Here is a 14,619-nt window from a genome sequence, read left to right as displayed (position 1 = left end):
TTCCAGACTATCTGGTCTGGAGGAACTTCCTGGATGACTTTTCTAGCCGCTTTTGTATTTCTAGTGCTGCTACTGCCCCCTGACTGGGTGGAATATCAGGGATTTTCTTTGGTATGGGGGGTGTGAGGGGAAAAGGGAATATAACCTCTGGAAATAGACCTCTGCACCCAGGTATCTTGTTAAACGTTGTCAGACTTCCTGGTGCAATGATAAGTGACCCCCAGCTGTCTTCAGAGGAAGGACTGCTGAAGGAGTATGTCAAAAAAGGAATCCCTTGACTCAGTTTTGCGGGCCTCCGCTGCCACAGGGGTGTCTTCTACCATAATCGCTCCCCCCTGCCTCCATGTGTCCTGGAAAGGACCCTGTGATTTCTTGAACCACATCTTATGACCTCCTGTTTGGTTCCTCGAAAAGGTACACAAGAGTTTGAAAAACTTATGCCTACTGCAGGGTCTTCCCGTCCTTCTCACACCTGGAAAGTGCATCTTTCACTGTGGCCCCAAACAAGGAAGAACCATAAAAAGGAGTACTGACAAACGATAACTTAAAAGCCTCCACAAAAATCACATAAGCACATCCAGGCATGCCTTCTAATGGAAATGCCTAAACCCGCAGCCCTTGAGGTGCCTTCCGTAGCATGAAAGATGAGCCTCATGGACAAATTAGCGAACTGAAGAGCAACCAATTCTGAGGCCACAGAAGACTGTGCCTCTCCAACAGTGGTCCCTGTCACAGAGTTGGAAAGTTCCTTGATCAAGTCCCTTTGCAACATCATGAAGTGTCCAAAATAGTTTGGAGATCAAATGACAAATGTCACTGAAGCATATCCATGCATCCCAAAAATGTCCAATGCCCTAAACTCCCTGTTAGGGGAAGTGTACAGAGGAAATCTGTTCCAAGAGTTCCTTCTTCGTAGCAGCCATGACAGTGACATCAACTGGTACAACCTTGCTCCAATGCTCTCTCCCGACTGGCGAGGCCAGAATCCTATCAGGTCTTTCCGGGATTTGTTGGTCGTATCAGGTTCCTTCAAAGCCCGCTGAGACACCAGGTCAATAAGGTCATCAGCAAGCTATGTGACCAGATGAGGTAGATGGGCCAGTCCCAAAAGCACCAACTCCTCAGGAGTCGGATTTTGGGCCGATCAATCACCTTTCTGCCTTAGGATCTCAAGAGGGTCTCCATAGATGTCCTTGGGTGGTGACTTGGAAGACCCTATGCTAGTCTTAGTGTTTGATACTCTTATTAAAATAATTCATAGCTAATCTATACGTTTTAGGCAGTTACTTGTAAACTTATAACAATCTAGAGGGACAAAAAACTCAAACCTACAGATCCTGCCAGGGTGAACACCCCCCCCCCCCCCCGAGGACTGCAGGTCCTGCTAGGATGACCCCACCCTCCGAGGACTGCAGGTCCTTGCCAGGGTGACCCTAAGCTGCAAAGGGTATGACTAGTTTTCCAATCAATAACTTATCAACTTTGTTTCAAAGTCTGTCTAAAATCACTCAAGATTTTCTGTTTACAGCTTACCTTTGACAGCTAACCATTGTTAATATTTTTGTACCCACTGCAGAATATTTATATAACCTTCTAGAATTAAATATATAGGAATGTTTCTATAAATCCTTTTCTGAGATTAAAGGTCCAAAAGTATGAAACCATATGCAGCCTGCACTGTGACAATGAAGTACTACATATCCACCACTACCATTAACTGGACCCCCAAATGATACAGCAATCCACAGAGGATCAGAAGTTATTTTCAAACAATTTTTGTAACCAACCTAGTAAACAATTACAAGGTAGACAAAAACTTAAGGTTCCATGGATGTTAAAGGATTACTGAAAACATTATGGCAAAAAAGGGATCTGCTCAAGGCATATGCTATCTGGTCAAAACTTGCACATAAAGGACCTTGCTTAAGAAAATTTACCAGTGGCAATCCACAGTGAGGACAGTGCTAGATCAACAGTTCTGAAGAATATTTAAAGAGACACTGAAGTCGATCAAAAAGTATGCAAGCAAACATTTTTTACAATATGAAAATAAATTTTACTTAAGTAAGTTATCCACAATTATACAGCAAAGTGCAAAGTCGCTACAAAGCTGTAGGAGGAAACAAATAACAACAGAAGCCACTTCTGTGCAATCTGGAATGGAAAGTGGATGGATGATGATTTAGCAGTGTTGGCAGTCAGTGGTGAAAAAGGCGAAGGTTTGTATGAACTAGAGTAACACCAAGTTGATTGCAGGCTTCAATCACAATCTGATCAGCAGTAGAGCCAGAAGGGGCGGCAATGTACTGAACTCCACTCTGAGGAAAAGAAAAGGAAAAAAAATGTAAGGAAACAGGAAAAAAAATCTAAGCATACATACTTGTAAACGTTAACTCAAAAGTCACAAAAAAAATCAATTAAAACAAGGAAGACCCAATGCCCTCAACCTAGGACTGCCCTCAAGGAACTGTAGCTGACCTCCAAGGATTCTCTCTCTGGTGCTTTTTCTTTTTTTGAAGTGGGACATCCATAGTCAAAGCACACTGCCTTTTATTATTCAGATAGCAAAAAGCCAAATCTTTCCAGGATTTAATGTTTTTTTTTTCTGGCTAGGCCTAGCACAATGGGGATAGATGAATTATTGGTCTGTTCCTATCAATACAAAACCAGAACACTAAGGCCTTTGTGTAGGATTTACCTCTTTAAGTACTGCAGTTAACTTCAGTAACTGACTACTGCAGCCCTGATGCACTATTTTGTACATATAAACATGCATGTGTGTGTAGCTTAAGGGGAGAATGATACTGGGCCTCCTGTGGCACAAATCCTAAGTGTTAGCACTACTAAGAGTGAACAGAGATCACACAAGTGAAATGCAGTTTTGTATTTACCGTCAACTCCAGCAGGTCAGTGTTTCTAAATCCCTACAAGACTGAAGCAGAATGCAAGACTGCTACTGAAAGCAGCATAAGAACAGTGCATACTGTGCACCACCCAAGTACAGCAGTTTGAGTAGAGAGTCACCAGAAGACAAAACACCATAGATAGAACTACCCAGGTTTTCTACCCAATGCAAAAGGCTTTTTAAAGCAAGCCTTACAGTACAACATTAGAAATTAAAACTGTAGGTTCCAAGTTAAAGCAAACTAGTACAATCAAGAAAGCCAACTGGGATTTGTTGCAGCTTCAGTTCTGAAAGTGTCCAGTTGTGCATGAAGCACTGATCTGATCTTAAACTTAATTTTGTATAACAATCTGTACCCTGATGCTGAATACCTCCTCTTAAACATGTGCATTAAAACAGGAGAAACTGAAGTGGCTAAAAGGCTTAATGTGCTTCACATCTTAACTTTCCCACATTTCACAAGATTAATATTACACACAAGATATGAAAGTTACTACTACACAATGAAAATGCCGTTATACTCCTGCAACTCTCAACCTAGCAAAAATGAACTGCAGAGAGATGCTGGTAAAAACCAGGAAACAAGTAAAGCACAAAATTCAAAATGGAAAGCAGGTATTCAATCATTTTATTGAAATTTCCAGCCTTTAAAAATAAAGGGTAACTCAGTTTTTAGCCTCTGCACAGAAAGCCTATGTAAGCCTACCTTCTTAGCTCTGTCAACATTATCACGGAATGGGAAAAAAGCATCCGAGCTTAAAGCTACTCCATTCTGAGAGCTGATCCAAGTCTTCCTTTCATTGGCTGTTAGAAGCTCTGGCACTACCTCAAACATTGCTTCCCACTGAGGTCTGTCTTCTTCCTAAGAGAAAGAAAGTGGTTAACACTAAATATTTTTACAGTATGTCATGGAACTTTAAATGAAATTTGTGAATCCTACATCAGATATACATACACACCTCATACATACATAAAGAATTATTTTGGACACTACTGGTTTCATGTGGCTACTCACATTACAGAGAATGTTTTAGACTCAAAGAAACTTCACAACAAAAATGCAGTAGAGATCTCAATGTGCCTTTTACGGCTGGATGCTTCCTTTCTAGTTGCTCCTTGTTGCATTAAAAGTATATACATTTTTGGTGCCTGAAGGTTTTCACTAGACACAAATTTGATAGTAATGGTGTGCAAAGCTGGCCTGCTTACAATACAGAAAAGCTGAGAAAGGGTAATGTGATATCTGAAACTGAAGAGCGAGGCATGCACACTATGGTTTGGCTTGATATGACAGAGTAGAAGAGTTAAGGCTTAATGCTAAGGACATGAACACTCGTGTAGAAATCTTGCTTGATTTGAGACTTCAGGATTGCTGGCTGAAAGGACTTTAGGTTCGTAAAGTGGCTGATATGGATTTTATTCATGCTCAAAAGGATGTCATGAAACTGACTAACCAGAATACTGATGATGCAAGTGACACAGCAGCAAAGACGGGTCTATATTATACCATCAAACTGTCACTTCAACAAATGGCATTTCATTGGAAATGCCATTCATCAAACCCCATCACACCCCCTCGCTAATTATATATACCAGCTCAGAGATCGCACTACAGTGGGGAAAGGGCAAATTTCCCCAATCCCTACTGTAATGCAATTTCAGTAACAGTTTGAGGAGACATGTACGACAAAAAGCTGTTCAATTAACTGTTCTTTCGATAATACAATACAGACCTGCAAAGAGATCTGGGCAATTACTTTACACTGATCATCAGCTGGTTAACTCTAGGAGACTAAGACAAGAAGAAATGATCCTGGGGGGGGGGAACAGAGTGCCTGTGGATGAGGAAGGACCAGACTGCTAAGGTTGTCAAAGCAAAGAAGGCACTCTGCACTGGGTTCATCAAGTCAATGGGAAATTAGTAAAACAGTGTTCCTCCATGTCTCACTGAAAAAGAAGGAAATGTTGAATATTACTTGTAATTTTGAATTATGGTACAAGGAACAAGTCTTGTGGTAACTGTGGCAATCAGGAAAGACAGAAGATCAACCTTAACTGACCACAACTTTTTCTGAAGTTTCGATGCAAGACAAGTTTTCTGAAATTATCAAGGGGTGTGCAGAAGCAGTACTGAATGTCTTTAAAAGACCTGATGCACTACGTGGATAATGAAAAAGAAAAAAAAAAGAAGCATAATGTTGAGGAAAAGGACCAGCTATGGTGGTCAATATGTCCTGTGGATGTGAGAGGGGAAGATCATGATGACCACAGAAAGGGGAGAGCATACGTGTACTATAGGGTGGGGGGATGACAATGACCAAAAATGAACTACCGAAGTGATAACGGCTGTCAAAAGCCAAGAACTTTTCCAGAGATATAATGGGGCTGATGCCCTAAAACCTGACATTGCCTACTAGGGCCACACAATGCAGCCAAACTATTCCAAATAGCTTTCATTTATCAAGCAGTTTGCAATTCTAGACTTGAAGGGCATGGACTAGATCTTACCAAGACACTGGATCAATTGAAAACAACAGTATGTTGCATTATTTGAAAAGGTAACAATGTTGTATAAATCTACAAAGATAGTATAGCATTTTCATGTTTTTGAATTTAAATATGGTTAGCGTTACACATTTGCTTGTTTCCTTTTCCTGTATAAAAACTACAAACAACATATTTCTGAGACTGCCACCCTGTCTCTGATTAACATGAGCAGGTAAACATGCTTGTAACTAAGAATGCAATTCAGTAACTAAACTTTAAATACAGTCCGGGATGTGACCAGGAGAGAGGATCGTCTCCAATATTTTTTTACATCTGACTTTATAAAAGTTAATAGTTCAGTTTTAATTCCCATGCAAGCATGTCTTTTTTCTTGTTAAACTGTTTAGAAAAAAATGAAGTCAAATCTGCATAATCATAAGCAACAGTTTTTCTTCAGTTTGACAGTGCTGGGGTAATGTTCATAGATTAACAGTACTGAAATTACAACACAAGTAGTGCAATAGAGATGCAATGAAAAAAATGAAACTAACAGAAGACTGAAGTTAGTGCGAGTTAATTAAGAGCTACATGAATATAGACAGCTTAACTATTAGACATGGAGGTATTTCTGGGCAGTGGTGGGATATCCACATCACATATTAACTGGTTTGCATACTGAATTCCTGTAGCCTGTAAACAGTGGTTAGCTGAGATTTGCCAGGCTGAAGGACTGGTGCATGCCAACCTGACAAAAGCAGAAATTATTGCAGCCTTGTGCACAGCTACATCACAGACCAGCAATCAGGAGGACAATCAGACTGACCCTTGAGATATACAACCATCAGACAATGGACAGTTCAACCTTTCCACAGAGGACTTAATCCATCTGGAGTTGAGAGACTTGAACTGGAGGCCAAATGCTTGGGAATAGAAGCAGCAGAGACACCCAAGATATCTGGAGGTTGAGGAAAATGAGAAACTGTGATGTCTGGAAGCTGAGAATGAGAGGCAGAGGCAACATGAAAAGTAGATTACGACTTTGCCACGGTCATGGAGGTAACAGGGAAGGGAGTAACCAAACCACAAAGCAATAAAAGTCAGTAACTTTCTTTCACAATTTACAGAGGGGGATAACTGAGTTTTGTACATATGTTTGAAAGGGTATGTAAAACAGTATAATGTTGACCAAGGGCTCTGGGTATGGTTCCTGACCCCCTTTCTCCACAATAAAGCTGTAACTGCTATTTCTAAATTGTCCGATATTGATTGCTTAAATTATAATACTGTTAAAAGTTGTCCGTTAAGAGTGCTTTAAGTCATCAACTGAAACTTATAGGAAAGTTTCGTGAGCACAGATGCAAGGCAGATGAAAGTATGTGTGAATGTATTGCTGAGTTAAGCACTTATTTTGATAGATGGGCTAGTGTCAAGTCACCACTTTTGAAGGGCTGACAGACATTTTGGTGAGGAAACAAGCCCTTAGCACTTTGCCTGAGGACATGAGAATCTGGTTAGCAGATAGGCAATGCAATACTGCAGATGAGTTGGGGAAGAAGGGAGACCTATACATAGCAAGCAGGACATCACTGCACAGAAAAGGGATACCCAGTGCTGTTCATGGGTCTAAGGGAATCAATAGTGGGCAGCCTAAACCAACCCAACAGAGTCTGCCTGTAGCAGGGGAAGTCACTAGTCCAGGACCAAGGGTTAAATCTTTTAAATGCAACCAGCGGGGCCATGTAGCATATAGATGTCCACAGAGGCAAGGTGGGGAACAAAAGGTGGGAGAGCCAGTAAGTGGGAATGCCAGAAGTAAGTTGTCTGCAGACAAAGGTACCACGCTACCACAACAGATTGTATCCAATCTTAGCAAATGGGAGAGAGGCCACTGCTAAGAGAGCACCTCTGACCTAACCATAGTGAAGCCTGCAATGGTTAAAGAGGAGCACTACTTGCTTGGTCTGTCTTCAGAGGTTTAGGAGGGACCCCATTCCAAATACCTTTGACTAGGGTTCATATCATGACTGGAAGGGTGGAAAAGGAAGCCAGCAAAGTAGGAGTGTTTGAGGATATCCCTGCAATGTCCTGACGGAATGATTTTGATAATGCAGTACCTTGTGTGCATGCAGTGACATGCAGTCAGGCTTGGAAACAAGCAAGCGAGTCTGATAGCCTGGGGGGGGGGGGGGGGGGGCAGACAGACCACAGACTTGAAACCAGGACTGGTGTGGTGGTTACGTCATGGAGGGAGCTACCCTGCAGCAGGGAGACTGGAGGTGAACCACAGCTACTTGTGGGTACTGATGTTCCCTTGGACAGAGTGACTGCAAGGACACAGTTGAGTAGTAGTACCTAGGCTGGTGGTGAGGCACCTCTGTCAGAGGATGCCAGACTTCCTATGGGAGGGGAGCTGGGAAGGGTTACAAAGAGTTGAGACAGGCTCAGCTCTCAGACCCTACATTACAAGGCCTGAGGGAGGTAGTCAGTGAGACACCTGATTCTCAAGGGAAGGGGAAATCTGTATACCGGGGAAAAAGAATTACTGTATAGAGAGTGGACCCCTGAGGGAGGGCGTAGCCCATAATATTCCCTTTGCAGGTCATGTGGGCATAAAACGTACCAAGAGGTGTATTATGCAGAACTTTTATTGGTCTGGGATTTCCAGACATGCAACAGGGTACTGCAGGACCTGTGGCAGTGCCAAAAAGTAGGCAAAGCAGGGGACAAGATCAAAGCTCCTTTGATGCCTTTGCCTGTGATTGAGGAGCTATTTTGGAGAGTAGCTATGGATACCGTGTACCCTAAGTTCCACAGGGAAAAAGTACATCCTAGTGGTAGTAGACTATGTTACCAGATACCCTGAGACACTGGCTCTGTCCTCCATTGAGGCATAAATGGTGGGAAATGCTTTGTTAGAGATTTTCAGCAGGGTAGGTTTCACAAAAGAAATACTGACAGACACAGGTGCCAATTTTATGTCAGACCTGCTAGCTTGTCTGTGCAAGCACTGTGGGGTGAAGCACCTAAAAAACACCCCCTACCATCCCTAGACTAATGGTCTGGTTAAGAGGTTAAACTTTACACTAAAGACCATGCTACGGGCATTTGCAGACAAGTTTAAGAGGAGTGGGACAAATATTTGCCCCATTTGTTTGCTTACTGGTAGGTGCCCCAGGAATCCACAGGTGTTTCATTCTTTGAGAGTTGCTGTATTGGCATAGGGTGAGGGAACCTCTACATTTGATTTGAGATTAGTGGAAGGGTGAGAGTCAGACCTCTCAACCAATTGGGAACAAATTTCAACAGAATCAGGGACAAGTCGAGAAAAAATCAGGGACAACCAGGGACACTTAAAATATCAGTGCTATTAACTTGAAACATTGACAGAATCAGAGCATATGAATTAATACACATTTTCTGAAGTAAAAGAAGTTTATAACTCTTAATTATTGTCATTATTCATTAAGTGTAATTCACCACCTTTCCTCCAAAAGTCACTAGTTTTAGGAGGGATTAAGAGGGACAGAGTTAAAATTAGAGTAAAAAATCAGGGACAGTTGAGAGGTATGGTGAGTGAATCCCATAAGGAATCTGTTGTGGTACATGTTCTATACCTCAGGACAGGGCTCAGGGAACTCATGAGTTTGGCCCAGGAGAACCTGGCAGAAGCCCAACAGCAGAAAAAGGTCTGGTATGACAGGAATGCTAGAGAGTATACTGTGGGGCAGCAGGTAATGGTTCTCATTCCTTCAGACACAAGCTGCAGTCAGCTTGGCAGGGACCCTTCAGGAAGGTCGGTGATGTTAATTACATGGTAAAACTGCTAGGCAGGAACACAAACGGTACCATGTTAACATGATGAAACCTTACTATGAAAGGGAGGCCCTGGTGCTAAGTATTAGCAATAGGAGGCAGGAGTCTTAAGGGGGGATCTTTGGCTACAGGGAGCCAGCCAGCCAAATTACTATGGTGGAGCCTATGGTTGCAGGCATATGGTAGGACAGTACAGCACTGTACAGGGGTCAGCAATGCCAAGGCAGCTGGAATCTCAAAACAGGGATGGGGTGATGTATTCACAAGACAGTCACCCCTCTCAAGCAAAGTTTCCCCAAGGGTCACTTGAAAAACTAGCTTGAATTTTCAATTGGGGGGGGGGTGGGTCACAAAAGGAAATATTGCCTGCCCAGCTATCTGGAATTTTGTAAATTATATGTCAGTTGTGAAGGTCAACACAATTCATATGTTTGTGTTACAAATGTATTAGAACTGTATGTTAAGTGTACAAACTGCTGGTACACAAGTGTGTGAAAAGTGTTTGTACAGTACCGAGCTTAGATGGTTGAAATTAAATTGTTTTATAACTGCGGCAAGGAGACAATGTCTAGAACTAGGGAGGGAGCCTCCTGCATTCTGCTGCAAGTGTTTTACTGTTTTGTCTTTCAGCAGTTGCAAACATCTGAAGGCTATGTATTTTCACAGGGAGATGCTAAATGCTAGCAGTTTCTAGTAATGGTAGTCATGGCTTAGTGGTAGGTCATACAGACTAGTGTTACCAAGGTCCTGGGTTTGAGACTGACAGTGGGAGTTTATTTATCTGCTGTGGCTTAGTGGTACTTCATGCAGTCTAGTGTGTCCAAGGTCTGGGGTTCGAGACTGATAGAGGTGTTTTATTCCAGCTCTATTCAGTCGCATACCGTCTGCTCAGAGGTGATCTGTGCCTGACATACAAGGCCATGTCCAACCCAGAATTAATAGACATGCTCCACCTCAAAAAATCCAAATCCACGAGAGCAAGAGACTTAAACCTCAACACGGATATAAACAGGATGTGCTGGAGGGACAGATTCATCACCCAGAGACTCCCTACACTATGGAATAGAACCCTAGTCCATGTGAGGCAGAGCCCCTCACTGACTCTGTTCAAGAGAAATCTTGACGAGTGGATGGGAGATCATAGGTTTACCCCGGGAATCATCTCTGTATCACTGCTGGACAAAGGCACAGCAAACTAATGGGTATAGTATTCTCATCCTAAGGGGTGGTGAAAGCCACACACACTCTGGCTAGGCTTATAAATGCCCTAGGGCAGATAGCCTAGTATGAACCTATGAACCTATGGTTGTTCGGAGCCCGGAAACTGAAGTCAGGTGACAAAGTGACATCATGGAGCAAGTATCCCAGCAGTAATATTTGATATTAATTTAAGAACTCAGAGTGGCTGTGCATTTTGTATTTGACCTGACAAGAATATCCACTCACTGCTTCTGCCTGCTTGTTCTGTAAGTCTAGGGTACAGTAAATTCTCTTAGATACAGTTAAGAATTTATTAAAAGAAATATACTCAAGATAAACTGCTGGAAATAAAAACGAAAGTGTGCAACAGCGAACACCACACCAGTGGAATAAAACAGAGCCAGGAGTTATAAAAAATGTTTACTCGCTCAGAAAATTAAAAAGGTATGTGTTCACATCTGCTTCTTCAGACCTTCGACAGAAAATGAACGAACCAACATGCTTATATATGCAAACATCAAAGTGAGGCAGACAGGCTGAACCAATCATAAAGCATTATATTAAACCAAGCATAACTATAGCATATGCATAACAACCTGTATAGGAAATAAAATCACTCAAACATTCCTAAAATATTTGTCAATACATTTTTAGAAATGATCCAACATTGAAAGTACTACAAAAAGTGATATAAAATAATTTAACAATATGCATATAATATACACAATATAAATATATATATATATATATATATATATATATATATATATATATATATATATATATATATATATATATATGGGACTTTTTCATTGAGACCACTGCCCTGATCTGCTCTTAACCTAAATCATCCAGTTGACCTCCCTCATTTCAGTAAGGTTTCTAATATAAAGGCAAATCGAACAAAGCAGCACTGGATAAAAAGCCTCTACAGAAAGTACAGTTGTGTGCACCTACCATAAATGTAGATGTTAGAGTGTCTTCACTGTTGCAGTCATGACTGTAGGGTTCTCCCCTGCCGGCAGGCAGTCCTCGGTCGGCCAGAATCCCAAAGTCTGGGTCCGGCGTCGGCTGTTCAACCATGCTCCCTGACGTCAGAGCGCCAGGAGTACAAAGCTGACAGCCGACGCCATCTTCTCCAGTTTTTCTTGCCCCAGATGTCAGGAGTCCCAAAATGAAAAAGGTCCCATAACCTTTGCAAATACACCTCAAAAGAATGGTGAAAAAAGGAACCGCACAAAAGTAAAAATAAGAGGGGACAGGAGGGAGGGAAACCCAGACTGCAACAGTGAAGACACACTAACATCTACATTTATGGTGGGTGTACACAACTGTACTATGTTCATCGTGTTTCACTGTTGCAGTCATGACTGTAGGGTAGAATCCCAAAGCTGAAAGAAAGGGAGGTGGTCATAAAGAAGAAGGGGCGGCTAAAAGGCCCTGCAAGACTGCCGAGGCAAAGCCTGCCCTAGACTTGGAGTAGAGAGGTAGATTGTAGTGCTTAGAAAAAGTATGCACTGAACCTCCAAGTTGCAGCTTCCAAAATGTCTTTGGTAGGAACTCCCCTGTGGAAGGCAGCAGAAGTGGCAGAAGCTCTGGTGGAATGAGTCCGTATACTCCCTGGGATTTGCTTTCCATGGTGTGAATAACAAAATCCAATTCCATGAGCAATCCATTTAGAAATGGTCTGTTTTGAAATGGCTTTACCTTGGGAACTTGAAGCATAAGAAACAAACAATTGTTCTGATTTTCTGATGGCCTTGGTTCTGTCCAGGTAAAAACGTAGTTGTCTGTGTACATCCAAGGAATGTAAGATCCTTTCCCCTTTATTTTGAGGAGTGGGGAAAAAGGTTGGCAAGTGGATTGTTTGATTTAAAGCCACTTTGGAAACCACCTTAGGCATGAAGGTAGAATTAGTCCTCAAAGATACCCTGTCTTGATGAAAAATAATATAAGGTTCCACAGCCATAAGAGCTTGTAACTCTGAAACTCTCCTGGCAGAGGTTAGGGCTAACAAGATAGCTGTCTTCCAAGACAAAAACTTTATGTCCGAAGAGGCAGCAGGCTCAAAAGGAGGCAAGGTTAGTTTTTCCAAAACATAGTTGAGATCCCAAGCAGGAATGGGAGGAGATCTAGGAGGTCTTAAGTTCTTAGCACCTCTGAGAAACTGTCTCATGAGCTGGTGGGAAAAGATGGGAGGGTCTGTATTATAATGAGCAGAAATAGCAGAAGCATGCATCTTAATGGAAGAGAAAGAGAGACCCTTATGCAAGAGATCTGTCAAGTAAAGTAAAATTAAGGTAATGTTAGGAAGAAGAGGATCAGAATCCTGAGCCTGCATCCAGGAACAAAATCTTTTCCATTTTCCTGCATAACATTTTCTAGTGCTAGGACGTCTGGCTTCTAAAATGACATCCATGACCTGCTTGGGTAGGAAAGAAGAAATCAAAGGCCCTGGATTAACCAGGCCGCCAGGCTGAGAGTTCTGACATGAGAGTGTAGAACCTGACCCTGATGTTGGGACAGAAGGTTCGGGAGACTGAGGTAAAACTCAAGGGGGTTCCAGACATAGGTTTTTTTTTTTTTTTTTTTTTTTTTTTTTTTTTTAGAGTTGGATACCAAAACTGCCGAGGCCAATTTGGAGCCAGCAAGATTATCATCTTGGGCTTGTCCTGTTTTATCTTCAATAAGACTCGTGGAAGAAGAGGAAGAGGTGGAAAGGCATATCCAGAGAGGTTTCTCCAACTGAATGACAGGGCATCCACTTTCCAAGCTTCTCTGTGGAAAGTCCTGGTGCAAAAATTCTGTAGTTGATGATTGAGATGGGATGCAAAGAGGTCTATGTGAGGACATCCAAAGACTGCTGTTATCATCCTGAATATTTTGGTGTCCAGCATCCACTCGTGTGGATCCGAAAGGTTTCTGCTCAGACTGTCTGCCAGGAAGTTTTGTTTCCCTGGTAGAAACTGAGCTTGAAGATCCAGATTGCAAGCTAGAGCTGTGTTCCATAGATCCATGGCTAGTCTGCAAAGGGGGTAGGAATGAGATCCCGCTTGCTTGTTTATGTACCACATAATCGTGGTGTTGTCTGTCAGTATTAGTAGTTGTCCTGGTTGTAAGAGATTCCTGAAGGCCAATAGAGCTTTCTGAACGGCTTGATATGCAGGTGCTTCTGATCCTTTGTCCAAAGGTCCTGCAGACAGTTGCCCTGAAAATGGGCTCCCCAAGCATAATCCAAAGCGTCCGTGGTTAGAAACTGAGTGGCAGGAGGCAGACGGAAGGGTTTCCCCTTTGTTTAGAGCACATGCCCTGGACCACCAAAGAAATTCCTTTTGAAGGCAAGGAAGGACGGAGATCAGTATGTCTAAACTGTGGCAATGCTGAGACCATACACTTTTTAGGTACCACTGTATTTTCCTCATGTGTAGTCTTGCATATGGTACGAGAAGGATGCAGGAGGCCATGTAACCCAAAGCCTGCAGGAATTTCCTTGCAGATAGTTGAGTTAAAGTTGCCAAGGTTTTGAAAGTTGAAGCCAGCCGTAATTGTTTTTCAGATGTCAGAAATGCCATCTGGGTTGTGGTGTTTAGAAGAGCACCCAGAAAAGTTATCTGTTGTGATGGCGTCAAATTTGACTTTATGTTTACAGAGAATCCCAGGAACTTGGAGGTTCTGTACAAATTCTAGATGCTGGAGTAAGACATCCTTGCTGTCTGCCTGAATTAGACAATCATCCAGATAAGGGTAAATTTGAATTCCCTTGAGTCTGCAGTAAGCTACTACTGGAGCCAGGCATTTGGTGAAGACCCTGGGCACAGTAGACAATCCAAAGGGCAGCGCAGAGAATTGAAAGTGCCTCGATCCAGCCTTGAACCCGAGGTATTTTCTGCAATCCTGCCTGATGGGAATGTGTAAATATGCCTCCTTTAAATCCAAAGTTACCATCCATGCATCTCTGGAAAGCATTGGAAGTAGCTGCTGTAGAGTAAGCATCTTGAATTTTGGAATCTCTAGAAAGGTGTTCAAGACAGACCGATCCAGAATGGGTCTCCATGAGTTTTGCTTCCTGGGGACTAGAAAGAGCCTAGAGTAAAAACCTTGTCCCATCTCTGAAAGTGGAACCACTTCTATGGCATTCATAGCCAAAAGAGCTTCCACCTGGTTTAAGGCCTCCGTCCATTGATGTTTTGGAAGGTCTGGCCATCCGCTTGGCC

At 42.4% G+C, this 14,619-nt stretch overlaps 1 protein-coding gene across 1 annotated transcript in view; it reads right to left on the bottom strand.

The window, feature by feature from the left end:
- Nucleotides 1-2,032: 2,032 nt before the first annotated feature.
- The window catches only part of ATIC (5-aminoimidazole-4-carboxamide ribonucleotide formyltransferase/IMP cyclohydrolase), a 1,003,526-nt gene continuing 990,939 nt past the window's right edge, over nt 2,033-14,619 (bottom strand). The window contains exons 15-16 of the mRNA XM_044075723.1: nt 3,612-3,767; nt 2,033-2,318 (exon numbers count right to left, since the gene is read on the bottom strand). Coding sequence (XP_043931658.1) covers nt 2,199-2,318; nt 3,612-3,767 — 276 coding nt within the window. The 3' untranslated portion in view covers nt 2,033-2,198. The remainder of the gene's footprint in view (nt 2,319-3,611; nt 3,768-14,619) is intronic.

Source organism: Protopterus annectens, chromosome 6.part1 (genome assembly GCF_019279795.1).
Source record: "Protopterus annectens isolate FY-2018-M chromosome 6.part1, PAN1.0, whole genome shotgun sequence".
Classification (NCBI taxonomy): Eukaryota; Metazoa; Chordata; order Ceratodontiformes; family Protopteridae; genus Protopterus; species Protopterus annectens.
The sequence above is the reverse complement of the archived record's forward strand: the minus strand, read 5'-3'. Positions and strand labels throughout refer to the sequence as shown.